Raw genomic sequence first — 27,959 nt, 5'->3', positions numbered from 1 at the left:
CACTGTGACAAGAAAGGACTGCTGTGTCCTGAGACTGAAAAGTTGAACCTTGTGCAATCTGTAGACTTTTTCTGTCTTTGTTACCTCGTCTGAGCTGCCCAGCCTGGAGCAGCCAGCTTTCCAGATGCTGCCATGCCCATCATCAGCAACGCCAACCATGACTTCAGCAATCTGTCCGTCAGTGACGACAGCAGTCTGGACCACATCTTCACAGAGATACCTGAGACTGAGACCATCAAGGTATGAATAACATTTCATCTATCTTTTGCAATCTTTCAAATAAATCTTCAAGTTGTAGACAACTCAGATGTGGCTGCTCTTGCATTGAAGCTTATCATTGTTCACTCTCCAGGGTGCATACTACAAGAGGGCTCAGTTCATCCGCCGGCCAGAGGACCTGGTATCCATCGACCACGCCTTGCTGGCATTGATCAACGTTGGGGGGAACCGCTACACCTTCCCGTGGAGCACCCTGGAGCAGTTCCCCCTCACACGGCTTGGCCGTCTGTGTGGCTGCAGATCACCTGAGGACATCGCCAGAGTCTGTGACGACTATGACGAAGCCCGCAAGGAGTTCTTCTTCGACCGCTCGCCATCCGCCTTCAGGGTAATCCTGAACTTCCTGGCTGCGGGGAAACTACGCCTGCTGCGGGAGATGTGCGTCCTGTCCCTGCACGATGAGCTGACCTACTGGGGTGTGGAGATGACGTACATGGAGCGCTGCTGCAAGAGGAAGATGTACACACGCATCGAGGAGGTGCACGAGCTGGAACGGCGCGAGGAGGAGCGCAGGCAGAGAAATGCCATGCAGCGTGTACCTGTGGAAGAGACGAGGTACCGAAAGGTGATGAACTGGCTGAGAGACACGGTGGAGAATCCGCAGTCGGGCCTACCGGGGAAGATCTTTGCCTGCATGTCGGTGATCATGGTGGCGGTGACTGTAGTCAGCTTGTGTATCAGCACCATGCCAGATCTCAGAGAGGAGGAGGAAAGGGTGAGTAAAGCTGAGTGTTTGCATGCTTTGAGTTTAGCTGTTAGCAGCACATGGCCCTGGATCAAAGCCAAACTAATACTCATTAATCAAAAATAATACTTAAACTTGAAAAGAGCCCATAAATTCGAGGTTTGTAGTGAGATATCCACAGCGACCCTGTCTGTCACTGAGATTTATCATGAGTGGTGGGAGTGATTGCAGCTGTCTCTTCTCACAGTTCTCTGCTCATAGACACAGTGATCATGACGTGACACAGTTGCTTATAGCTTGATATGTCTGGATGTTTATTTAAGGATGTTTCCTGGAAAATAACCTTGAATTTTATCACTGACGGTGCCTACAGTATGTCAGAGAGTGAGAAAAAGTACAAATGTGTGAGAGGCTTGTTTCATACATTCTGATCGAAGGCACTGTAATGCTGCGAAAAGTCAGGCTTCAATATATTCAAGCATAAAAATCCTTGTCGTCACACCCTCTTAAATATCCCAGTGGGATGCTGCTGCTGCTGCTGTGTGTGTGTTGGCCTTGCATGTCCTGTGATCTGTATCTACCCATAGCAGCGTGGGATAATGAAGCCAGAGCTGCTCACTGAGGCCTGTCCAGTATCTGTCAGTAAACACAGGGGAATAATGAAATGGGCTTACTGTATCTCCCACAAAAGACACAAAAAAATGACAGCACCAGTAGACACAGTAGACTTGCACGAGTAAAAACACACACTAGCGTGCACTGGCAGTCACATGCCTACACACACACACACTCACGGTCACATGCACATACAATAGTAATGAACTCATCCAGTGTAACTGATACAGCTCTCACTGAATTTTGCACCCTTTTGCTCTCGAGTCTTCTCTTCCCTCTTAACTTACATTTGACTGCAGCGTATCCCCTTTTCAGTTATGATCGGTTGCACTTAAATAAGAAATGGAAACCATGTGTGTGAGCTTTGTGTGCAGAGACTGGTTGCTGCAGGAAAACTCTCTGCAGTTGTCCAACAGCTGTTGGGAAGTCCTCAGCAGCAGCACCCCTGCATTGATTTTGATATGAGCAGTCGCAGGCAGCCAAACGATCAAGTGCAGGCGGGTGTGATAGTGGAGAATTTAGGAGGCGGAGGAGAGCGACGGTTGCAGAATGCTTGATGAGTTGTAAAGGCTGAAGAGAGGATTTCAAGAGCGCTGCCAGGAGTCCAGTAGTCTGTGATAGTCATGGGAACACAGATGGGAAGGATTGGAAAGAGTCTCTGGGTCTGATTCACTGAGTGCTTTAAACCTGCATGACTGGGAGATGCCTTCGATATGAACCTTTTAGAGCACATGATAGGAAAAATCTGTAAGAATTAGCCTGTAGGAAAACAGGCACAGAGGAGTCCTTTTCATTCCCTGACAGCAGTGGCAACATAAGAATCAGATATCAGCATTCACAAGAAAGCAGATATTCATGCCGCAGAGTACGCAAGGGCGCAAAGTGTAGCTGAATGCAAAAAGATTGTATTTCCTGATGTATAGCTTCACAGTTTCATTTGTGATGTGAACAGGAAATTGGGCATCCTGCTTGTAAATCTCTCAGGTCCACACAGCTGCAGAGATGGTGGAGCTCCACGGGAGAAATCAAGCTGTCCTCAGGGGTCGGTACACTCCACAGAGGGCTGCTCACTTCCACCTGCACACACGGCACACACACATGCACGCAAATAGTCCCCTTCATCATACTGTATTGATTCCGGGCTGGAGAGTGTTTCAGGAAAAAACTGAGTTTTTTGAAACTTTATAGTGCTGTGTGTTTGTGTGCATGTTTGTATGTGTATGTCATCTTCATGCCTTGTGAGGACACCTTAGGTTGCAAGGACATTGAGTGTGTGCTTTTTTGTGTCTCACCTTTCACTGACTTGTAAGGACACTGTGGGTTATGCAGGAGTGATATCTTGTTTGTTTATTTGTGTAAATGATTGTGTCTAACATCTCCATGTCTTGCGAGGACACTGTGGCTCGCAAGGATATTTTGTGTGTGTGTGTGTGTGTGTGTGTGTGTGTGTGCTTTATTGTGTCTCACATTTCACTACCTAGTGAAGACATCGTTTGTTGTACAGTCAGGTTATCTTAGGTGTTTGTCTGTGTATGTGATTGTGTCTAACATCTTCATGCCTTGTGAGGACACTCTGGGTTGCAAGGACATTGTGCATGTGAGTGTGTGTGTGTGTGTGTGCGTGTGTGTGTGAGTGTGTGTGTGTCTGCTTTTTTTATGTCTCACCTTTCACTGACTTGTATGGACAATGTGGGTTATGCAGTAGCGATATCTTTTGTGCGTATTTGTGTAAATGATTGTGTCTCAGTCTTAATGCCTTGTGGGGACATTGTAGGTGTGTGTGTTCACCCAAGCATCTCTTTGCATGTCGATGCTCCTTCTTGGAAATAGAAGGGCAGCTGCCCGCAAAAGTAAACAAATCCATCTGCTGCTTTCATGTTTTCTCTCCGCATGCTCCTGAGTTTCAGACTGTTTTCGTGTGTTCGACTACTGAACTCCAGCCGCAGTGTTCGGCTTAGCCCGGGCATGAGCAGCAGGACTGCTGTCATCTTTAATTCACATGGCCCTGCTGTTTGTCTCTGTCCCTGTCTGCTTTGTGCTGGAGTGGGCCAAAATTCCCTCGTCCAATCATCATTCATCCTGCCTCTCTGCCTGCCTCAGTTTGGGTAAGAGGTGTGACAGGAGAGATAAAGTAAGTGGAATATGTAGGAAGAGGAAAAATAAAGGATATTTCTGCAAGAGAAAGAGAGAGCATGAGAGATGGAGTGAAGAAGTATGCTTCAGGGAGTGAATTAAAAAGGGGGATGGATGAGTGTGAGTTTCTGGTGGGAGAAAACAAGAGATAAACATTGCCCCCCCTCTGCCTACCTCTCTGTAATGTGTTTCTGCATGTCCTCAGTTGATCCCCCTATCAAACAGTGCATCACCATGAACTGAATGCTTTGGGATGGGCCTTTATCTTATCTCAGTTTCAGGCCCACTGATAATAACTGCTCCATCACTCCTCCATACTCTGCAGTGTGTCTCTGCTGTATAAGTGCTCTGCTCTTTATGCTAAACCTCAGTTTAACTCTGGAGCCACTAACATTCCTTCAGGCTGTGTACAGTTGCAGCATTCTGATGGGAAGCACGGCCTCGAGTAATGGGTGTCAGAATTGCAAATAGATGCATGAAATGTTAAAATGAAATTAAAGAGTCAAATGCCAGTGAAGACCCACCTGATAGAAACACTGACATGCCCATCGACTCTGCAGGGCTGCAGTGTTTGAGGTTAAGATTTAGTCTTTGATCCACATGGATGTAAGTGAATATTCAGATAGCATGCTGACCTCAAAGTTAGGAACAGAACTAAAGTAGAAAAATGACTGGCTTGTAACAAAAACATATGTCCAACACTTTATGTCCAAGGTCAATAATCAAATATAACGCTCTTGCACATTTTGTTTTCACTGCTTTTAATTAACCCGAGCCTTGTCGGCTGGATGAAGAAAGGGGAATGTCCTCCTATGTAGCCTGTTAGCTAAGTGGAGAAATCCCTGAAAAATGGAACAGCAACAGCCTTTGATTAGATTATATCACTGAACACGTTGTTGTCAGTCCACAGAAATGACAAAACAATAACTATTTAACCACTTTAAAAAGTGAGTTAGAATAGAACAGATGTTCATGGCCATTTGCACAGGTACAGGACAGGACAGGTACATTGGAATGTGTGTGTGTTCTCCTCGAGTCAGCTTTACAAAATATAAAATTAGATAAAAGAGCATCAGAATAAATAAACTAAATTAAAATAGAATCAAAAATATACACTATATAAAAATATAAAAGTAGACACTGTATGAAACTACTCTTCTCTCTCCTATAAAAACTGTTAGTCTTGTCTAGTTGTGTATTTCTTGTGTATTTTGTTGCTCATAACATTTCCTGTTTTGTTATTTACTCCCCTTGTCATGTTTTACTTTCTGCCGATCTTTTTTCACCTGCTTGTTTGATCATGTGCCCTGCCTTTATTGGGGCGGCTGTGGCTCAAAGTTGGTCATCTCTCAATTGGAAGGCTGGCGGTTCGATCCCTGAACGTGCATGTATGCATGCAATGAATGTATAAATGTGCATAGATACTGATTGGAGATCGGCACATAGGCCTTTGCCATCAGTGTGTGAATAAGTGAATGTGACTGTCTTGTAAAAGTGCCTTGAGTGATCGGAAGAATAGAAAAGCGCTACAGTCCATTTACCATTTCACCTGCCCCTTGATTGTGTCACCTGTGTCTAATTAGCCTCACCTCCCCAGTGTATTTAGTCACCAGCTGTGTCCCAATCCAGGGGCTGCAGCCTTCGAAGGAGGCGGTCCACGGAGGATGCTCCATTCATAGCCTGCGTAGACCGTTACAGTCGACCCTTGCGTCACCAAGCGCCACTCCTGTCACCTAGCAACAGGTAGCTAGCAGGCTAACTAGCTAGCATAACTAAGGTTGAGTAAGTTAAACGTGTTCAGCTATTCGATTGAGTTGAAACCAAAAACGTTTACATTTTAAAGTGTATTCCTCGGCCATATGAAAGTCCGGCATTTCGTTTGAACAATGCATCTCGGGATACGATGGGCTGCAAAGGATGCACCCGATGCATCCTACACGGACGGGGAAACGGAGGACGCATTTGTTGGCTGCATCTGAAGGAGCCTTCAGATTGGGACAGGGCTTCTGTGACGCAATTAGCCTTCAAATACATCCTTCGCTGGCTGCAGCCCCTGGATTGGGACACAGCTTTTGTCTCCCCCTGTCTCTGCCAGTTTGCTGTTTGTCAAACCCATCGTCAAGTCTCCCTTGTCTTTTCCTGTGGACTACTGTGGATTTTATTTGGTGTCTCTCCCTGTGTTTTCACCTGTTTCAGTTGGATTGGACTTTTGTCTGCACCTGGGTCCTCACCCTTTCTCTTAAACCTGAACATGACAACAACCACTGCTACTTGTTGTTTGAAAATGATGTCCGAAATGGAAAAGTCACTTGCTAGTATTAGTTTGGGCAAAGGTCAAGAAATGGGCTAACATGAAAAAAAACTCTGAATAAATTAATCAAGTAATGAAAGTATTAAAAGCTCATGTGATGTGGAAAATATCTTCACATGGACTCAGTACTGAAGGGTACCAAAGCTCCAGAAAGATGCACTTTATGTAACAATCCACTACTGCAGTGACGACCTTGCTTTCACTAGTTCAATGTCAACCGATGGAGTAAACTCTTCTCTTTCTTGTCTTTCCTCTGTAATGTAATCATTCTCTGGTGGGTGCATGTGTCTTTGCACAGTGCAGTGGACATACTAAGTAGTTCATGAGATGAATTTAAATGTGTACTACTGTCCTAACCCAGCACTGACCCCAGTAATCTCCTGCAGCAGCGTTTGGATTGCAAAGAGCAGGATGTGTGCAGTTTCTCTCTCTGGAAAGCAGCAGGGCTCAGCACACATTGATAACCTGCCTGAGTTTACATCGCGCTGCTGTCTAAATGTCAAACATCCACTGAAGAGTCTTACTTCCTGTGCACACTTGAGTAAAACTTTTCAGGAACGCTACTTTCTCTGCATTCATTTTCATTAATTTACCGCCGATGCATCAAAGTGTTGTCGTCTCAGCGAGTGCCGCTCAGATTCATGTCTTTAATATTCTCGCTGGGTGACGGAGCATTTTCAGGCAGCCTCATAAGATCTGCTCTGCTTTTCCTAATTCACTTGTTTTCTGGCCTGGGGAGTAATTCAAGTGGCTGTTTTATATCCTTAATGCCATAAATTGGAGAGGGATTTGTGGTTCAATAATTACCTCCCAGGGCATCAATCACAAGTATCTAGAGAGAGAGTGATGGAGAGAGAGAGGCTCAGGAAGATAGCAGACTAAAGCTTCAGACTGTCACACGTTTTCTGATCGACTATCCACTTGTTCTCAAGCAGACACTTGTCAATAATCTTATTGAACCATCAAACTTGTCTGGACGAGTGATTATTGAGAGGGCACACGGGCCAGTGATTTCTTTTTATGTTAAGAGAGAAAAAGAAAGAGACAGAGAGGGACAGAGATAATGTGTCCTCTGACGTCTGAGGATAATTCTTCATGTATCAGAGGAGAGGGAGGAAACAGAGGAGTGTGTGTCTCAGAGAAGTTGAAGATAACAAGAGAACCAAAGTAAGAGGGGAGGACGTAAACAAAACCAGCCGTGGAGCCTCCTTTCTCTCCTTTCGGCCCTTATATTTTCTCCCAGAGGAGCTCCTAAAAGTTTAAAGACTGTCTGAGACACAGCAGTACTGCCCGGGCTCTTAAGGAGGAGGAGACACACAAACTCCAAACACTTGCACATACTTTCATCGTTACCTTCAAACATATTTCTTATTTTTAAGAGTGCAATCAATATATTAAATATATGTTTCAGGATTATATAGGACAAGTTTACAAAGACGTACGCAAGTGACTGTTGAGAAGACTTGGAAAAGCTTATTTACAAGTGTGGGTTTTTGGGAAGAACCAACACTTCCCAGTATTACACAAGGTGGGCTGCACGGTGGTGTAGTGGTTAGCAGTGCCACCTCACAGCTAGAGGGTTCCTGGTTTGAATCCTGGTTCAGTCGTAGGGAGTCATTAGCCACTTATACACTGCCAGTTCAAGGCGGGATTATTACGCCTATGTTACGTTACGTCTTCTATGTAGAATGCACGGAGGCGGAATGGTGGGGCGAAGTCGTTTCGCCTCTGAGCTGGCAACGGAGAAAGTAACAGAGGAGAAACTGTGTCTGTGTAAATGGCGGAGCCTGCATCCTGCATGTGCTGTTTGTTTACACCTCGTGCCGGAGCGCTTTCTAAAAACACACACTGCGGCGTCCTAACGCCGGCGTTGCTTGGTCCAAAGTAAAATGACAAAGGCAGCATGACGGCGGAGCTTCGTTACGGTGCTGAGGCAGAATCGCAGTGTAAAAAGGGCCTTTCTGTGTGGAGCTTGCATGTTCTCCCCGTGCATGTGTGGGTTCCTTACAGCTACTCCGGCTTCCTCCCACAGTCCAAAGACATGCATGTTAGGTCCATGGGTGACTCTAAAATTACCTGTAGGTGTGAATGTGAGTGTGACAGGTTGTCTGTCTCTATGTGTCAGCCCTGTGATGGACTGGCGACCAGTCCAGGGTGTAATCCCGCCTCTTTCCCAATGACAGCTGGAATAGAGAAGAGAAATGATAGGTTAAAAAACAGTTGTTTAGCAAAGGTTTTCTCTTCATCACGAGCACAAAAGTTGGTAATTAGTTTTCTTTCTGTCTTTCTCTGTCATGTTCAGCAGCACTGCAGGGATGGAATATAAATGTACAGTCTTTAATATTAACCTGGAACAGATAACTTTCCTATAAGGATGTACAGTTCTCCGCAGGTGTTTGGCTATTGAAGAGGATTCATACGCTCCTGGCTTGAAGGTGTTTAAACAGCTGTTTAAAGATCAGGGTCATCCACTGATCCCAGGGAGTTTCCTTATATGCAGGAAGAATGTGTCCAATAAGCAAGGAAGGAAAAGCTGCTTTAATTATTTAGCATATTTCAAACACAGAGGCAATTTATAGGGTTTTACACAGGCAAAGAAAAGCGTTCAACATTAGAAAATAGAGGAATAAAACCACAACAAAACTATGAGTGGTAAATATTACAATGCAGATTATAGGTTGTAAGTTGCCTGAGGTCCAACAAGGAAATTCAAAGTGCAGGGAAAACAATCAATCATGGACACAAGAGAACAAGTTATGAAGTCAGATTTGAAAATGGCTAGAGTTGGTGTACATTTGATATGATCATACAGGACTCTGATCAAGCACAATACACATGAAAAAAGGCAAACTGGATGAGCAGAAGGACTAAATCTTTTGCTTGGATAAATCTGCTCTTCATATCTCCAGTGGCCAGAAACTAAAAGCAAAGTTTGTTCTCTTATCTGCCACTTTGCGTCAGTGTCCGGCTCCTCCGAGAATCACATGGAAAAGATCAAAGTGTTTTCTTTGATAAAATCTCAGAAGCATTTCTGGTTGTGCGTGACCGTCTCCAATTACTGAACTGTGCTGAATTGCATTATGTGGATCAACAAAGCCAGTCTTTATTATCTCTGAGGGGGAGTTGTGATTTGTTATCCAACAGTTTTTGACTGTCTGTACTTGGAAGCATGAATGAATTTCCCCTGCAGCTTGAAGCAGCACAGCCAGCAGTCTGATCTGCAACAAAAGAGGAAGCAATTGTAAATTCGGTTTTAAGGGCAATACAGTTGTAAGCCTCTGCAGTATATAGTTTAATTTAAGGTAATTTAATTCCACACCTGACATGTGAAACACAAACTGAAACAGGAGATGCAAAGACCTAGGAGTAAGGCTTTAAACTACTCAGTTGGTGTCAGCGTGTGAGCGTGTGTGTCTCTGTGTGTGCGTGTCTGTACACAGAGTCAGCAGCTACATCTGCTGAGCCCAGAGGACAAAGCACCGTCATCCATCATGACGCTCGTTTGAGTGCGCAACAACAGGCTGACCAAATTAAGAATGCATTCTTCATGTGCCACATTTGTTTTTTTTCCCCTCCTCATAATTTCAACCGCCGTTAAATGAACATGAATGGAGCATAAATTAGTGTCCGAGTGTGTAAAGTTTGTGGGCTCAGCAGGGAGAGACTGAGGCTGACAGTCAGTCAGAGCGACTGTAAGTCAAGGGAAGGAAACAAGTCTTTAGATATGCTGGTGGCTGGAGGGAGAGAAGGAGACACAAAAATAAAGCAGATGCAGAAAAGAACAGAGGGGTGTTAGAATCACTGAATGCCACTGCTGCATTCATACTGTCTCCCACAGACAGACTCTTACAGTCAGGGGGAGCTGACCTCGCAGGGACTGCAGATGACCTTATTGTCAAAACTGAGATGATGTGAAAGAGACAATTTGAGCTTTAAAATTCTGCTGAATTCAAGATGCTAGTTACAACTTTGTGAAAGCAATACTCTCAATCTTACACCCCAAACCACATCTGTTTTTTTAGGCTAATGTACAACATTTTTATGCTTAATATGTGAGTGTATGTACAAGCACTAATAACTTGCATTCACATTTGCTGTGTTAATGTCTGCAGGCATGTACATGTCCTGCGTGACCGTATCAGTGTGGCGCAGATTCCATGCCTATTGCTGCCTATCTGCTTCTGAGCTGTTCTCCCGCTGTGTCTGATGTGCTACATGGCTGCCAAGTGGGATTATGGGAGAGAACAGCAAAGTATGAGGTGTTTATCCCGTCCGTGCCAGGATGGGGTTGTAATGCACAACACAGCATGGGCGACTTAAGCACAATGCAGGGAGTGACGTAGAGCCTGCTAAGAGTCATATATGGTGGATATTGTTGTGAGATGGTTGGTGACTGTTAATGTTGCAGTAAAATAGTGATTTCTACTATTATTATCACTATTTAAATGTCAAGGACTGATAACAGTTCTGCAGAGAGTAGGAAAAGGAGAGTAATGCTATAATGCTCTATGAAAAGTGTGTCCATGAAAGACTGAAGGCCATCTAGGGGGAAATGGACTGTTCATCAACAAGACAAGTCTTAAGTTTAAAAGAGGACATGGCTGTTAAAAAGCACCCAAAGTGATAAATACCAGTGTTGTGACCAAGTCATCTTTGCTCAAGTCCCAAGCAAGTCTCGAGTCATTTTTCTTGGCCAAGACAAGTCAAGTCAAGTCCTTAGTTAAGGCAAGTCACTTTTTTCCACCCAAGATCCAGCACTCTTACCTGTAGTATTTAGTCTTTATAAAGAGAAAAGACAAGGTGTTAGCAGCCCGTCTAATAATGATATTATTGGCCAATTTATATAACCTGTTCAAAAAGTATGACAGTGAATTGTATCTGTGTAACGAGTACGACTGATGAGGCTTCTCTTTGGGGAAAAACATCAGGTAGCTGGGGTCTATGATGTTGCGTGTTGCCATAGCGAGGAGTTTGACTGACAGCCAGCCATCCGATCATGACAGTCACATACCGGGGAGCTTTTTGAGTCGTCCAATCATTTTTGAGTCGTTCAGTTTGCGCTGCATACATACTTGACAGTTAGACAGAACGTTTGGATTTTATCATTTTATATTTAACAGCTAACATTCAAACTTATGAACACACTCAACTCATCCGAGTCATCATGCTCAAGTCAAGTCGAGTCTCAAGTCATTTATTTTTTGTCAAGTCAAGTCGCACGTCATCAAAACAGTAACTTGAGTCGACTCGAGTCCAAGTCACCAAGTCTCAAGTCCACATCTCTGATAAATATTAATGGAAAACATGGGAATGTTTAACGATACAGTTCACTAAGTCAATAACCATCATGTACATTGTCGATATAACCTGGCACCTGATTAACCAGACATTGACAAACACTGGAATGAACCAGATGGACTGTGGGAACTTGTCCTCCAAATGTTGTGTAAAAGGAGGCTGCAGTATTTTGAGTAGCCTTAGAGATTGTCACAAGTTAGTCGACAGATCTATTGATTCACTGATAAAAGGTGTCATCTGACCTGAGACAATCAAATTATGAATGTTTTCTCTGCATGGCAGGTGGCAGAATTTAAAAAGGGAAATGGTATAGAATTAAGAAAGAGTCTGTGGGGAAGTTCTTCACAGATGCTTTCCACCTAGAAAACTAAAACACAATTTTCGGCTACCACTTTGTTTCAGATGTTGTGTTGAACGTTATAATGTCCATCATGACAGTGGCATTCCTACTTGACCCTTCGTGAAGTCCCGCCTCCCTTGGTTACTGTTGCTACGCCTGTTAAGCTTTCGCACTGGCATACACTGTATATATTTTGGCATTTTTAACTAGAACAGTGAGAGATGTTCCAAGGGGAATAATAGCAAACAGCAAATAGTTCCAAAATATCAGAGAGAAGTCGACAGAAAGGACAACAACACACATTTGAAAGCTACATCCAGAATATATTGTATCAGCAGAGAGTTTAGAATGAAGAGGACATAAAAATCGAGGCAAAAGCTCACCAGTCCCAATGCAAGCGTCAGACACCCCACGTCTTGACACTTTATGTTTAGGACAATGATATAGCAGTGTTCTCACACAGCAGTGTGAGTCATTGTTTTGTTTTATTTGAAGCTAATGTTTAGTTATGACTCCCTATAACTTTCATTTATAATATGTTTTAGCCCATTGCGAGCAAAACTAAACTGTTTTGTTTAAAGCACATCAGGATATTGCTTGCATATCGTGGGCTCGTTTCAAACACTGGATCTCCTAAAGGCACAACAGGAAAGCCCAACAAAATCCTGTGCAAGTTTGCCACAACAATGGCACAACCCAAGGGGTGGTAAAATAAAGGCTGTGCCGACATCATCACTCCCATGTTGCGTTATCCTAGCACAGCGATGGGAAATGACTTCTTTTTTTTTTTTTTTTATCCATGTCCAACATCTCTCCTCTTGAGAAAAAATATGAAACCCCCCTCTAAACTTTGAGGATCTGCTGTTGGACTTGCAGATTCCATATGCACACCTTTTATGCATTTCTCCTTGTTCTTAACGCTTGACAAGCCTCCCACGCCTAGTGAGGTTGCTAATGTAGGATTGGACAGTGGCTGTTCAAGGGAGGGGCTTAGCGAAAGGTGAATTGCATTGTAGATTTTTCCTATATTCAAAAGGATAGAAATTCTCAGATGATCATGTTTCATTTATGTATGTGCAATTCTGTTGTGAGGCCCTTATCACTCACCTTATTGTAAGTGACCTGGTGAGGTTTGTCTTCTGGACTTTATAGATTAGGAATGGATATGTGGGACAACTGTTAATGTAGAATAGTTTATATGGTACCCCGCATTATCTGCACATTGTTAAAAAAATGTTATACCAGAAGCTCAGTGATGTAGAGACTAAATGCAATACCTAACACACACTAAAAGACTGGAAGACTTTTAAATGGGCTGGGAGGGAGGCATTTTCTCCCCACTTCAAAATTTAACCCGCACAAGTGAGCAGCTATGGAGTCACATTCAGTTAGGACATGGTGAGAGCAGCTTGTGTATGCAGTGGCTCGTGCCTCCACTGACTCCCCTCCATGTTTACCATCTGTGTGATTGTTGCTTCCTGTTTGGTGCTGGGCAAGCATGTAGTAGTTGTTGGCAATGCTCTTGTCAATGAACTTCACATTTTGCATTTGCCAAGACCAAAAGACTGGGATTGGATTGAGTTTTCTGACCACCTTACACCAAACGATCCACATGACCGCAGCAAAAGTCTCATGATGAACATTTGACTCTGTCTGGGACAGAGAGCTCTCCTGAAGTACTTTGGTGTAATGTCAGCATAAGTCAAAATATCTGACGGTTATAAAACACAGCTAGCTCGGTTCCCTAATGGGATAATAAGTAGACAGTGTTAATTCAAGTATTTTTTCCATCAATTCCTGAGTTATAACCTGCAAACCTCCCGATTGTGATGATCAGTTTATACTCTGTTTTAAGACACAAGTGTAGATTGTGCTTTCTCTTTTAGACTCTAACATTCTGGTCTAGTGGTCCATGGCACCAATTCGCACGTCAATATTGACCAAAGTTTGTGCAGATCTGGTAACCTCCACAAGCAAATAGCAGACAGGGTCTCAACAGACAGTCTGGCGACAAATAAACAAACAAACAAACTAAACACCTCACTCTACATACACTGACACTAATTGGTAATATGAGCAGCTGTGGAAGCTTCAGGTTTTGGCTGATTAAAGATGAACCCGAGCACACAGAGGACCATGCAGCACATGAGGAATGACACAGGCAGGAAAACATTACATGAAAACAATATTACAAGAGAAAAACGGAGGGCAGAGGGGGATGCAGAGGAAAACAGTTGTGGCCATGACATGAATCCAAACACGAGCAAACACATCAGCAGGTCTGTTCCCCCATGGTCACATACCAAGAGCAGGTGGCCAAGTTGCTCTCTCGGGTCACTGCAGCACATCAAAATCTACTGTACAAGCAAACAGCTCCTTCAGACCGCAGATTCGTCCTGTCATAACAGTCGCGAACACAGCCTTTGCACCAAGCCTCAGCATTCCTTCATGCAGCCTGCAGAGCCAGCAGCAGATGGGTGTGAGTGTGCGTGTGTTTCTTTTAAATCTCTTTTTCTGATGTGCCTATTGATGCAACAAATTGATGGGACACATTCAGTGTGTCGCAATAGATGAAAAATAGAGAAATACGTTTATTACTTTGTAGGGATGATAAAAGCACATAGCTCCCTCGCTGTGTGTGTACTTGAGTCGCTGTGTGAGCACACTGCTGATGTTTCTATAACATCATGAATTGAAAGAGACACTCATACATTTAGAAACTGATTTAACAACAGCATTTTGTAGGGAATTGTACAGTGTGTGTGTGTGTGTGTGTGTGTGTGTAGTAGTTTTGTGATTGTGTATGGATGCTGATATTTATTGTTCACTCATTTTCCTTTAGTTTTTAATGTAATGCACACTGATCTCTATCACATATTTAATGCAATAATCCTGGAGGAGAGTCCCCAACAAACTGGAAAGCTATCTTAATTTGCCGTGTTTGTGTGAGTCTTACTATGACTGAGTGTGCGTTTGTGTGTGCAGCGTCCTGACAGAAGCAGAATAGAGACTTATGGGGTATGAAGGGAACTAAATGCCTCAGATGTCACCTCATCTTTCCCTCATAAACTGATCTTGTAATCCCTCTCTGAGCCTCCTACTCTCCCTCCATCTATTCTCACCTCTCCTTTGTTCTCTCCATCCATCCTCCCCACATTCCCTCTTTCATTTCTCTCTATTACACGAACAAGCTGTTGGTCTTTGTCAGCGCTAGGATGCTTGGCAGCCCTTAAAGCAGCCTCATATGGGGATAAAACTGCTCGGCTCTGCTTTCACACTCACGTGCACTGTTTGGTGTATTGACTGTGGTGTTATTAGAGTCGGCGGGCAGGGCGTCTGAGGGGTCTGGGTGGCTGTTTGTTGCTCTTTTATCTTAATACACATCAAGGATTCTCGCAAATTAAAGGTGCCACAAAACTCATAACATGTGTAACCCTGTGTGCATTTGTGCAGCTATCAGGTCACACGGAGAACAGCCTGATGATGGATGCAGGTGTCACTGAATACAAGCCCTTTAATAACCCATGACTGGTGAACACAATGCTTAATGTGCAGTTTTCCAGGTTAAAGCCAGCAGTGTTGCGATCAGCCACACAACCTCATTCTCCCTCCATGTCTTTCCATCTCTGTCATCACCGTCCGTCCCCTCTCTCCTCCTTTTTCTGAGTCCTAGAAGCACAAGGTCCGCACAGCATGCAGAGAGAAAAGCAGCATTCAGTGGTGCAAAGTGTGGTCTAGGTAAAGCTGATTGATTGGCAGAATCTTTTCTTTTGTTCAGCCCAAACCCAAGGATCCTGTAGGATAATCACGGGGGGCTTTTCTACATGATTGAGAGAGAGGCCCCAACAGAGGGATATAAAAAGAGAGAGGAGGAGCTGCGGAGTTAGAGACATAATGTGAAAGAGTCAGAGAATGAAATTAAAAGCACGAAGGGAACACCGGGGAGCAGTCCCAGTGACGATAATCAAATTTTAAACACACTGTGGTGCATAGCGCAGCAGAGAGCACGTATCCACGCATCTCTATATCATTCATGGAACTAGACTACAGCTGCATAGGGGGAAGAGTCGTCCTAATTACCAACTGAAGATGGTGAAATGTGGAGCATTATCTGATCCAGTAAGAAAGAAAAACACATTCATAATTCAGTGCTATAGAAGCTTTCTCTTGTCCAACAATAAAGAGACACATTTACACTTCAAACCCTGCTGGCCTGCTGTTGAGGCATCCGGCAGCTGTCTCACTGCACAGTGACGGGTCACCAGCAGAGGGGAGACGGGAGGCTGTCAACAAGGATGTTAAACTCAATTGGTGCAAGTAAAACAGCAGGATGGAGATGCAGTGTTGGTATACTCGACTGAAGATGATTTTTATTTTTAGACAAGCTGTGTGCTCACCTTCAACCCAGACAATAACTAAACAGAGGAAGGAGTGTATGTGTGTGTGTTTTCCATATCAGGCCTTATTCATATCTAACTTCCACACAAGTGAGAGTCAAAGTGTGTGTGTGTGTGTGTGTGTGTGTGTGTGTGAAAGGGAATTATAACATATTGCACCAATTTCGATTTTCCCACCATCTGCCCAGTCATTAACGCGAACGCTGGCATCAATGTAACATCCTGAAAACCACATTATGCAATAAATGCCAGATGTTTAATCAGAGAGAAGACTGAAAACCAACCAATTACACTGCAGAGTCAGAGCCAAACATTAGCTTGCAATTATAAGCTCGTTCAGTAAGAAGAAAAATGTGGCTTTTTATTCTTAGACATCACATATTGAGGATTTCCTTTAAAAAAACAGTACACATATAAATGTAATAACTTAGAGTTTCTTCATTTATCTCCTCGAAAGACTAAAACATTTCAAGGTCATGTAAATTTGTTTGTTCAGTTCGAACAAAGTGTTTTTTCTTCCACTCAAACATCCTCATGTCCTCTAGTTTCCTTACTTCTGAATAGGACTGAATTTATGATTGATTATGAAACTAAAATGTTCAGGATCGTAGATCGAAGGGTGCAACATTTAGGAATTTTAGAGGCAAGGAGTCCAACTCCTAGCATGATTTGTCCCGGTCGGACACTAATAATTCTGACAGTATGTGAATTCAAGTATTTTTACCAGCAGCTCTTGTCTTAGGCCTATATCTGTCTACAATCTATTCCTTGTTTGTGAACCAGTTTATACTATTTCAAAGTGTCAAGAGCATTTGCTTTTTCCAGGTTTTCTGCATGAAACTTCTCAGTCAGCTTAATGATACAGCTTAGGATCCTCTTTGTGTGTTGCTTTTACACTGAGGGCCATAACTTCAACTTCAATGTAATCAGCTTTCCCTTTGAACTGATCTTCATTAAGGCCATGAAGGACATAATCCTCCTGCTTCATTCAGATATTCAGAGCTTCAGTAACAAAGCTCTGATAAGTCTGGATTTTAGTGTCCTCTTGGTAACTCTTTTGTTTTATAACATTACAGACTTATTTATTGTTCAGGAAGGAGGTTTCCTCAACATAGGGGCTTTTAATTCAGTGTGTTATTAACCAACCACCTTCCTTCCTGTAACATTTTCTGTCTGAGAAATTCAACATAACAAACACTGACAAAAGGAAACGATGCAGCCTCATAATGAAACAGTTGTTTCCCGCGTGGTCGCTGCAAATGTTTCTGTTCCATGAACATGTTGTACGATGACTCCCCTCCTGCTGCAGTCTTTGTCTTAATTTGACATTGAGCTGTGTTAATATGATATGAAACACGGTGTGAGACAGCTGCTGTGTTGGTGCTGGAATGAGCTGTCACTGACATGAGATCCGGAGAGAGTCGTAGGGAGGAGATAAGGTCAGGAAGATAGAGGGTATTGTGGGAGGTATTGCGTGTGTGTGTGTGTGTGTGTGTGTGTGTGTGTGTGTGTGTGTGTATGTATGTGTGTGTGTGTGTGTGTGTGTGTGTGTGTGTGTGTGTGTGTGTGTGTGTGTGTGTGTTTGGAAGACAGAGAGACAAAAGTGGAAAGCTTCACACTGTAACAAATGGCCTATCATGCAGAGGGCGAGAACGGTGTCACAAAGCCCTGATGGGCCTAATGTCAGCTCATGAGGGAGCATTGAGGGAGGTAACAAATGAGAGGCCGAGTGTGCACGTGAGAGAAATAACATGTGACCTGAGGGGAAGATAAGTGTAGAAGATTGATACATGACAGAAAGCCAACCAGAAACCTCAGCTGGACCTCGGGCAGAGAGAAACATGAGCAAAGCAGGCAAGTTAAAGCAGGAGAGGTGTAAAGGTTAATCATTGATTAAAGATTTATTGAGTTGGTTATTCTCAGGGAGGCAAATGTGTATTTTCCTTCTGTCTCCCAGTCAGTCCTGCAGACCTCTGGAGAAATCATGGACTGTCCACATGAAAAAAATGTGGTTCCACTTCCCGACCTGACAACAGCTGTCCTGCTGCTCTGGACGCACATGCAACAATGCAGAACCGAGAGATGCTGGACCCGTCTATTATTTGAAAGTTGGGGCCTGAACTGAGTTATGTCGGACCCGACCCCGACCGAGCGAAACAGACCCGATCAGCACCGACTTCGCAGCTGGTTGCTATTAACAAGTTACCACTAGTCAGCTGTCATAACAAACTTTTTTGTCCTACCTGTGTGACGCAGCCTTTTCCACTGTGCGTGGCTATAATCCACCCTCGTCAAGAAAGTTCATAAAACACTTCCAGGTTTTCTGGTATCCATGTCGTGTTGATAAAAACAGAGATGCTGATCCACTAGTTATTGCTGTGAATGCTGAAGGCATTCACAGCATATGTTCTTCTACGCACGGAATTCTTTTTTATTATTCTTATTCTTATTATTCCGCCGCGTTTTTTCCCACCGCTTCTTCTTCCACATTTTTCAACTGATTCAAACCATTCAAACATTAAAACATTCAGCTCATTCAGGACATTGTTGCTATGACTTCTCATTTATACCATTCATCGTGTCCGAGATATTCCCACTTTAAGAGGAAATTTTGCCCATTCAAATGAATAGTGGAATGTACAAAAATTCAACATTTTCAACCTTTTTCAGCATTTTTTAAGACCTCACAGCTCATTCATACATTCACTCTGAAAATCCATTCTACTTTTAAAATATTCACACGCTTTTCAGCTTCCATCGGGTCGTTTCAGATTTTTCATACCATTCATACTTTTTTCACAGTCACCTTTCAAAGCACATAAAGTTTCAGTGAAATGTTCAAGATCAGAGTGCAGGATTTCAAATTCAGAGGGGAGAGGCTGCTGAAAAATAACTTGGACGCCTTCCAAACAAATTGCCACAGCGCCCACAATGTTCACTCCACATACATAAATAAAGCATCAAAACGCTTTTGCCAGGAGATGGCCAACTGTCACAGAAACTTGACCAACTGCCCCATCTGCTCTAATGTTAAACATTTCTGGAGAACTCCAAATGTGAGCACTTTTGTATTCGCTGCTCTGGCCACATTTTTGGAAGTAGAGACATCAAATTTGCCTGACAGCTACCTCAGACCCTCGTGATGGTCAGATTTAATTTTTGTGTTGATAGCATTTACGGTCTTGGCACAATGGCAGAAGTTTGAGAGGACGTTTTCAGCTGAAATCTCAGTTAAAATCAACTGCCAAACTAAGGAGTGACACAACTGCTACTCATGAACCATTGCCATGGCAACAGCTGAGTTCAGCTGGGGGTCACTTGAGTTCAATTGGAGCTCAGTTGACACACACACACACACACACAGGACATATATCTGAACAGTCTCTCAAGCATTTTTCAAGGCTGGTCTTCCATTTTAAACTCCTCCATTGTCCTCATCACCTCCTGGTCCTCTTCCTCACCTCCAGACTAACTCTCATCACCTTACACATCTTTCATACTTCTATTCATTCATCATTCAAGCGCAGCATTAGCAGATTAGCATCAGCTCTTAGACAACATATTCCACATCTTTCATACTTGTATTCATTGAAAATTCAAGCACAGCATTAGCAGTTAAGCGTAAGCTATTCAGCAGACAGCATTCACACCGCAATTTCTTCAGAAATTGCATTTTCTAGTTCCAGATTAAAAGTCCACTTGCTGTCATGCAGACGGATGACAAACGCGCGGCTCGTTTAGAAGCCACACACACGTGTTACACTTCACTGCGCTTACTTTACTCGTCTTTGTCCACAATTTGCATAAACAAGGTTTTACCTCTTTGTATCAATTTTCTTTTAGCTTTTTGTCCACATCAGTGAGGAAGGTATCCATCTTTTCCGGCTTTGGCTTCAACTTTTCTCTGAACCTGCAGTCACGTGACACGTCACTCAACTCATTGCTGCGCTTTCTTATGTTTTTTTCCACTTTAATTCCCACACGTTCTCATGCGAATGACACATTGTTGCAAGGTAAAATACACACACAGATGCACACACAGCACTTTAATCATGAACCCTTTCTAATCACAGCCGGGTCTTCCCGGATCCACTCGGGTATTGACACATGATGTTGAACAGACCCGGAACCAAGGATTATAGAACCGGAAGCCGTTTGACCACGTAATACGTCGGGTTTTAGGTTAATTGTTGAGTCTAAATTGCCCGTAAGTGTGAATCAGATTGATTCACTGTGATTGACTGGAGACCTGTCCAGGGTATACCTTGCCTCTCGCCCAATGAGAGCCGGGATAGGCTCCAGGCCCCCGCGACCCTGAACAGGATGAGCGGTATAGATAATGGATGGATGGATGGATGGATATAAAATATTGTGGTTTTGGCTAAATCTGCTTCCCCTAAAAAAAACAACTCTATTATTTTACAAAACACAGACCAGAATGGGTATGTGTTATTTTTACATGAAGCTGTTACAGACTAAGACACAGGACTTTAAAGCAATTTACAGGAGTTCATATTTGAGGTTTAATTGTTTTTTATTCATGAAGAATTTTGCTGTCCTTTTGTTTGTCCTTTTTGTAAAGCAGCAGTAATAATAGTTAATAGACCTAAAATTAAGAAAACCATCTGGTGCGATAAGGATGATGAAAAAGCTGAAATAAAGCTCTGACAGGATTCTGCTTAATGCTCGTAAAGTTTGACAAACAGCACAGTTAAGTTGAGAACATATCCTTCATAAACTTTAATTCATCTCAAGAATTACCAGAAAGCTTTTTTACCACTTGAAGTCATAAAAAGTACTTGGAATTAAATTTGTGACTAACATTTAGCAGCTTTGTCTCATTCCACTGTGACTCAGCTGAACACTTCAACACTTGTAACTGCTCTTTTCTGATTTTCCATTGGCAATTGTTCAGTACTTGGTACATTTGTTTTGGAGTCACCTTGGCTGAGGCTCCAGGTGAGCTGATTTGATGCTAAAAAGTTTTGGGCTAGAACCAATCACCTGTGTGGGAAAAGAGTAATTTACTCATTCCCTACTCCCTTCTTGCTATCTAGGAAGTTATATGTAAGCATGGTAAGCTACATAGTGCTGGGTTAGTAACCATTGGCTGTGCACTACTTCTACTTCTACCACTACTAAAAGGGGAACTCACTAGTGGACTATAGTGATTAATTAATGATTTTGGACACAGCCGGAGTCTTGGGTTTAATTACTTCGCTCCGTATTAATGTGATTTAGCTTTAATGTGAGGTTAGAAAAAGCTAATATCCTCAGCAGGGACAATGATCAGGGGATTTTACATGCTTTATCGCTGTGTCAAACTGTATGAACATCGGATCATGGGTCTACTTTTAACGACGACAATTCAACAGAGAGTTCTCAGTTCCCCTCAGCTGCACATTACACCATCTATCAGCTGATTGTTTCATAGCTTTAACTTTTTTCCCAGAGGCAGCAGGCAGCTGTTTTCAGATTAAGAGCTCTGTGCTACCAGGTCAAATGGCAGACTTACAAAGCCTCCAACTAGCGGCTGATTAAATGGAGCATTTAGATGCTTAAGGAGTTGGAGGAGACCAAAAACAGAGCTAACACCAGGGTAAATAATGGACTTAAGCTACATTCAACAGCAGATCAGATCAACACTTAGGTAGTCTCTTCGTCTGAGTAAAAAAGGCAGTAAGTTTGCCACATAAGCTTTATATGAAGTACTTTATAGTACATCAGTACATCTGGGGGGGGGGACTGCCAGGTAAACATAAGGCTGACGATGAATCTATATGTCACAACTACTAGATCTCTCTCTGCTTCACCTGTACAATGGTGAGTAATCAAGAGAGACCACATTGTGATGGTGTGCCTCTAAGTAGCTTTTTACAGCCCCCCCATTATTAGCATGTCCGCTTCGTGAACGGTCCGTTTATGTGGCCACAGCACTAACGAGCACCGCGGTGAGGTGTAGCTGATAACGGGAATACACTAAGCCGCCTGGCGTAACTGAAAGCCTCGATCATCCAGCCAACATTGCGTGTGACAGCAGCAGCAGCGTCAGGTGCTTGTTTACAGTTTACAGGCAGGTGACACACAGACTCTGCACAGCGGTCAGCTCCCTGTGTGCTCTGCTGAAGAGCTGCACTAACATGATATCAGACTTATTCTGTAGATAAGTTGTGAAAAACCAGAAAATGACGACTTTTCCTTTTGCACCAAGCAGCAATAAAGTAGCAGCTTTACATGTTCAGTCAGTTTGTCTTACCATCGCACGTCCTGCAATGTGACTGTCGCACATGCCATATCGCTACTGCGATTGTTAAACGATGTATGGTTCATGGCCTGAAAATATTTTCGTCTACCAAAGGGGGGTCCTGCAGAAAAGGTTTGGGAACCACTGGGCTAGATGATATTAGCTAAGATGGATGCATAAGAACACATATAGCACAATACTGCTCACTATCACCCATATCTGTGGTGGCAGAATAACGGCGTAAAGGGAAATGTGAAGTCAAAATGTCATTTACAATTCAGTAGTAGCTCTGCATACCCTGTATAACAAAACATATTACACATACATGGCGCTCTGCAGCAACAAAGTGAAAGGCTAAAAGTCACTCTGGGACACTGAGAGGATCACAGGGAAAGGGAGGGAGGATAGGAGTGATATATGAGAACATTAGAAACGGGACACGTGTGTGAAGGATGTATCGAGAAAGAGGGGAGGGAGTTGTGTTTCACTTAGAGGAGCACTGAATGAACGAAGGAGTTGAAGCAGAAAGAGAGTGGAGTGAGGGGCAACCAGAGAATGAAGGATGAGAGGGAGGAAGTCCAGAGAGGGTGATGGAGGAGGAAACAGAATGAGTGATGAGGAGGTGGAGACAGAGGCAGGAGGGTGGAAGAGAGGGAAAAAAGATGAGGGGGAAGGAGAATAGATGAGACACACAGTGGCAGAGAGATAAATGCAGAGAGTGAACAATGAGGAGTGAGGAGAAGCTGATGAAAAAAGAGGCTGAGAGAACGCACAAAATATGACCTTTAGGATCATAAACATCAAGTCATGTGGTTTCATATTCAGTGTTATAATGCTATTTCTTCATTACAAGAGAAGAAACCTGATGCAGAGTCCTGATGATGTTTCCCTTAAAGTGACAAAGACTAAGGAGTAATGACCCTTCTCCTGCAGGAGCACAAGAAGAAGCCGTGTGATGTAATAGAGCCACAGAGCCCACAGAATTAAAGTGTTTGAGGTGGATGGATGGATGAAAAAATGTTGACCCTAAACACAATGCTTTCACAAGACAGTGACAAATAATGATGCAGATCTAATTGGCTCATCAAATTAAAGCAATAAGTTTTGTTCTGAGGGCAATTACAAGTGAAGTCCCAGAGGACAAAGAAGTGGCAACAACCATTTCTGAGTGTACACTAAGGGCATCAGTATGCTTCAAAGTGCTTCAGTATGGTTGAACGGCACATGCTCAAACTACGGTGGCCTTCAAGGGCAGCCGCGCCGCTACAGCTCAGACTGTTTCCATTAGAAGAAACAAGCTGGTAATATCATTTGAGTTTGTTCTATTTTGGCATGTTTGAAGTGTGAATTACAACCAAAGTGGACAGTGTTGTGTTCCTTTCTGTTGTGTAACTAGTTATTATGTACTGTGTATGTAGTAACAGGCATATCGAATGCATCTGCTATTGTTAGGTATTGCTTATTGCTAGAGTTATTATTGTTTATTAAGAGAAAGTTAAGTATACCTGGCTACTTTATTGTTCTGATATTGTATTATTGTTTTTGCTCATTATAGACCACACATACCATCAAAGACTCGTCACTGTGAGCCGCATCGGTTGCAATACTGTGCTGTTGAGTTTTAAATAAGACAGTAAAGACGTATTAAGCATAGCGGAGCATCCTGTGTGTTCTTACCGACACCCAAGGCAAACATCACAACTAGTATACCATCACCTATACAGTCACAAGTGAATGCCTATTCAATACTGCAAATTCAGAAACACATGCAAAAGTCCAAAACAAATGCAACGACAGAAACGCGCTGCGATTGAATAAATCATGTGGCAAAAGCCCGAAAAAATGCATTAACATTAAACGTGCTAGATGTACAGAAATGATGCAAAGTTAAAAACACACAAACCCAGAAAATGCTGCAAATCCAGTCATCACAACGGAAGTGCTCCAGGCCTGTAGGAGGCGCTCAGAGGAACAGTTTATTATTGATGGGAGAGAGAGGGAGATGAGACAGTGAATCTATTAATGATCAGCCATTAGAGCGGAGTGTCTCTGTCGTCCTTGTACCACTGATAACATGAGCAAAGAAATCACAACTATTAATGACAAGGGGGTTTGAGAGTCTGGTGGAGTTAGATGATTGAGCACTGACACACCCCTGTGCTAAGAGCCAGACACGGGGCAGAATCAACTTATAGTACCGCTAGCTGCACACGGCTAACTTAGATCTGTAGGTAATGGAAGCGACTCTGGAGCACTTCTGTTGATGACAGAATTTGCAGCGTTTTTCTTTTGCATGTGTTTTCTGAGTTTGTGTGTTTTTGACTTTGTGTCGTTTCTGTATTTGCAGCCTGTTTCTTCTAACGGAAACAGTTTGGGCCGTCGCAGCGCGATTGCCCTTGTTGGCCAATGTGTAAAACTGCTCCAAACTCTTTTCCACTGTTGGAATAAAGGGACTGTATGCAATCTTGGACATCCTTCATTGGATCTAATAGGCCAGCTGTGTGGAGAAGAGAAAATATGCAGGATTTTGACTTCTTTCTAAAGCCGTCTTTGTTATTCTTCACACAACTGCAGCCCTGTCCTAAAATGCTCTCCTTTATCCCCACTTGTACGATTCATCTCTTCTCCCCTCTCTCAGTGATGGTAGCTTTAGCTCAGCCTTCAAGCGAGGCCATTTGGAAAAGCTATAAACAGCTTTGGCTTTAGTTGTTGAATGACTAATTAGTTTGTTTCAAGCTTACTTGGTTTCCTAACAGAATAATGGACTTCTCATTTCACTTGTTAAATAAACTTTTGCTTCTTCCTGGTATCAGGATTCCTTTGATGGAACTGTAACCTACAAAGTCATTTTGAATTAACTTCCTTGATTGTCTTAAGAGTGTTTCCCCACTTCATTCTGCATAATCATTAGTTTTTTTAGCCGGCAATGCTTATAAGTGGAAATGTATATTCAAGCACTTTGTAGTGGTATCATTGCCTACCTTTTGAAGTTGCTATTTTAATAAATCAAAATGAAAATATATATCGAAATCTTGTTGTTAGATATGAAAGATTACTCCAAACATAACGTGATTATAGAGATTACCTGCACTGAGATATGGAAATGTGAGGAGAAGGAGTGGAATAAAGGTTATTTGTTGAAAGCAGTGGCCTCTAAAAGTGACAGACAAGGTTCATATAGGGTTTCCTATTATTGCATTGCTCTTCCTTTATACTGTAGTTAGAGGGCAGGCATGCAGACCTGATTGCTTTCTGTCACCGCTCCCACTAAGTGTCAAATGATCTCTAAAACCTGCCCTAATAAAATTGGTGATTGATTGTGTCACTGTATTATCTATCAGTGCTGCTGCAGTAGCTTCAGCGTACTGAGTGACTGTAGCTCATGTTTTATTAATGACTACAGAGGGTGATTATCTGACCTCAGGATTTTTGTCTTCTCTCCATCCCTCCATGCCTTCTATCCCATCTGTCAAACTCCTGCTCCTCTCATCCTCAATCTCTCTCTCTCACTCTCTCTTCCTCCCCCTATCCTTTGCCTCCCCTCTCTTCCTCAGGGCGAGTGTTCCTCAAAGTGCTACAACATGTTCATCATAGAGACGGTGTGTGTGGCCTGGTTCTCCCTGGAGTTCATCCTGCGGTTCATCCAGGCTCGCAGCAAGCTTGAATTCCTCCGTGGGCCGCTCAACATCATCGACGCCATGGCCATCCTGCCCTACTACGTCTCCCTGGTCGTGAAGGAGGAGGACCCAGACCAGGACCACGAGAGGCCAGGAGGAGGTAAGGGCTACTTGGACAAACTGGGCCTGGTGTTAAGGATTCTCCGGGCGCTGAGAATTCTCTATGTGATGCGGCTGGCTAGACACTCTCTCGGCCTGCAGACGCTGGGACTGACAGTCAGACGCAGCACCCGGGAGTTCGGCCTCCTCCTGCTTTTCCTCTGCGTGGCCGTCACCCTCTTCTCCCCACTGGTCCACTTGGCTGAGAGCGAGCTCACGGGCGCCCATGACTTCAGCAGCATCCCCGCCTCCTACTGGTGGGCCATTATCTCAATGACAACTGTAGGCTACGGAGACATGGTGCCTAGATCCATTCCAGGACAGGTTGTAGCACTGAGCAGCATCCTCAGCGGGATCCTCATCATGGCCTTCCCCGCTACGTCCATCTTCCACATGTTCTCCCGCTCCTACCAAGAGCTCAAGATGGAGCACGACCGGTTGTTCAAAGAGGAGTGTGCAGCCGCTGCGGCTGCTGCTGCTGCCACCGGGGAGCTGCAGGAGGCCGGAGGAGAAGGAGATGGGGGGAACTCATCTGTGCCTGGACTGGGGTTACGCCTGGACAAGGACAGTGTGCACTCACTGGAGTCCCTCGCTCTTTTAGGAAAGGGTGAGGAAGCTGCAGGGAATAACAACCACAGCCTGCCACCAGCAGCTTTTTGAACAGTACTCACACTGACTAACTCAATCCTAAACTTCCAAGAGGATGAGTCCTCTGATCTCTTTGTTGCATACAATAAAAGTGCAAACTTCAAAGACTATTCCTCTAAAGGCCTCACTTCCCACAAGGTAGTGAAGGTACCTGTGTTGGACTGGATGAAGGGAGATTAAATAAACAGCATTTCTTTGCCCTTTGGTTTATTGACTGCACAGACAATGAAAGACTTCAAACCCTTTAAAACGGACAGTCCAGTTAGTCTGACCAGAAAGCCTCTGCAGCAATATTAGTAAGCGGCTGCTTCCATAAACATGCAATATTCAATCCAAAGTTGCTTTTCCTTCCACTGTGAAAATATATATATCAGCCCAACTGCAACTTTTAGTTTTATTCTTATTACATTTGAATATGTTGCCTACAGTATGACCTGAAATGCGTCTCATACTCGACTTTTCTGTCATGGATTCAAAGAGGTGCTCCTCTTGATTTATTTTTGACAAGCTTGAAGCCATGTTCTGAGAGACAATATAAACTAATAGTTTTGCCCATATATGATATGATATATATCCATCTCGCTCTCTCTCTTGTATGACTGTATGCTAGGACTCAAAGAGGTGAGAGTTTCTTCATTCTCTACTGTGAACTCCAGGTAAACTGTGATGTAATATATTGCAGAAGTTAAGCTTGTTTTTAAAGCTGAGGAGGATGGAGAGAAAGGAGTGTCTGTGTTGGAGAGAAAGGATGTGTGAGTGAGAGAGAACCAGCTATAACAACCATGACATGTACTTTGCAATGCTCCAAATAAAAGCTCTCCTAGTAATCTGAGAGAAATCCATTTTCTGGGCTGTAGTTTTTTCGTTCGTTCTAATCTCCTTGGCTAGCCGGGGATGCACAATCAGAGTCCTGCCACCGAACATTTCTGAGAAAAGCAGAAACAAACAGCTGTCCCATGCAGACACAGAGATATGGTTTCTCTGAACAACAATTCTGCGACAATCCCCGTCTTACACCACCGCATGAGGACAATTACACCCCTTTGGAAGGGTGCCATGTCTGTCTACAGATCTGTGCTCAGTAGATGTGGAACTTCCTGCCTCTGCTCTGCTAAATGTTACATATCCAGGATTGGGATAAACCAATTCTCTCATCCTCAGTCAAATCCTGGGGTGACCTCCGAAACAGGCAGTGTCATCGTCCTTTATCTGACAGGAGCGGTGAGTCACACA

The 27,959-nt window shown here is 43.4% G+C and overlaps 1 protein-coding gene across 1 annotated transcript; it reads left to right on the top strand.

Annotated features, from left to right (window-relative positions):
* Positions 1–40: 40 nt before the first annotated feature.
* On the top strand, positions 41–27,553 carry kcng4a (potassium voltage-gated channel, subfamily G, member 4a). The gene is made up of 3 exons (XM_069686669.1): positions 41–240; positions 353–994; positions 25,857–27,553. The coding sequence occupies exons 1-3, from the start codon at positions 133–135 to the stop codon at positions 26,736–26,738; spliced, it is 1,632 nt and encodes a 543-aa protein (XP_069542770.1). The 5' UTR covers positions 41–132; the 3' UTR covers positions 26,739–27,553.
* The last annotated feature ends 406 nt before the right edge of the window (positions 27,554–27,959 follow it).

Source organism: Semicossyphus pulcher, unplaced genomic scaffold, assembly GCF_022749685.1.
Source record: "Semicossyphus pulcher isolate SPU_LCO1_2020_fin unplaced genomic scaffold, fSemPul1.0.p SCAF_8, whole genome shotgun sequence".
Lineage (NCBI taxonomy): Eukaryota > Metazoa > Chordata > Actinopteri > Labriformes > Labridae > Semicossyphus > Semicossyphus pulcher.
Note: the sequence above shows the minus strand (reverse complement) of the source record. Positions and strands in the feature narration are given on the sequence as shown.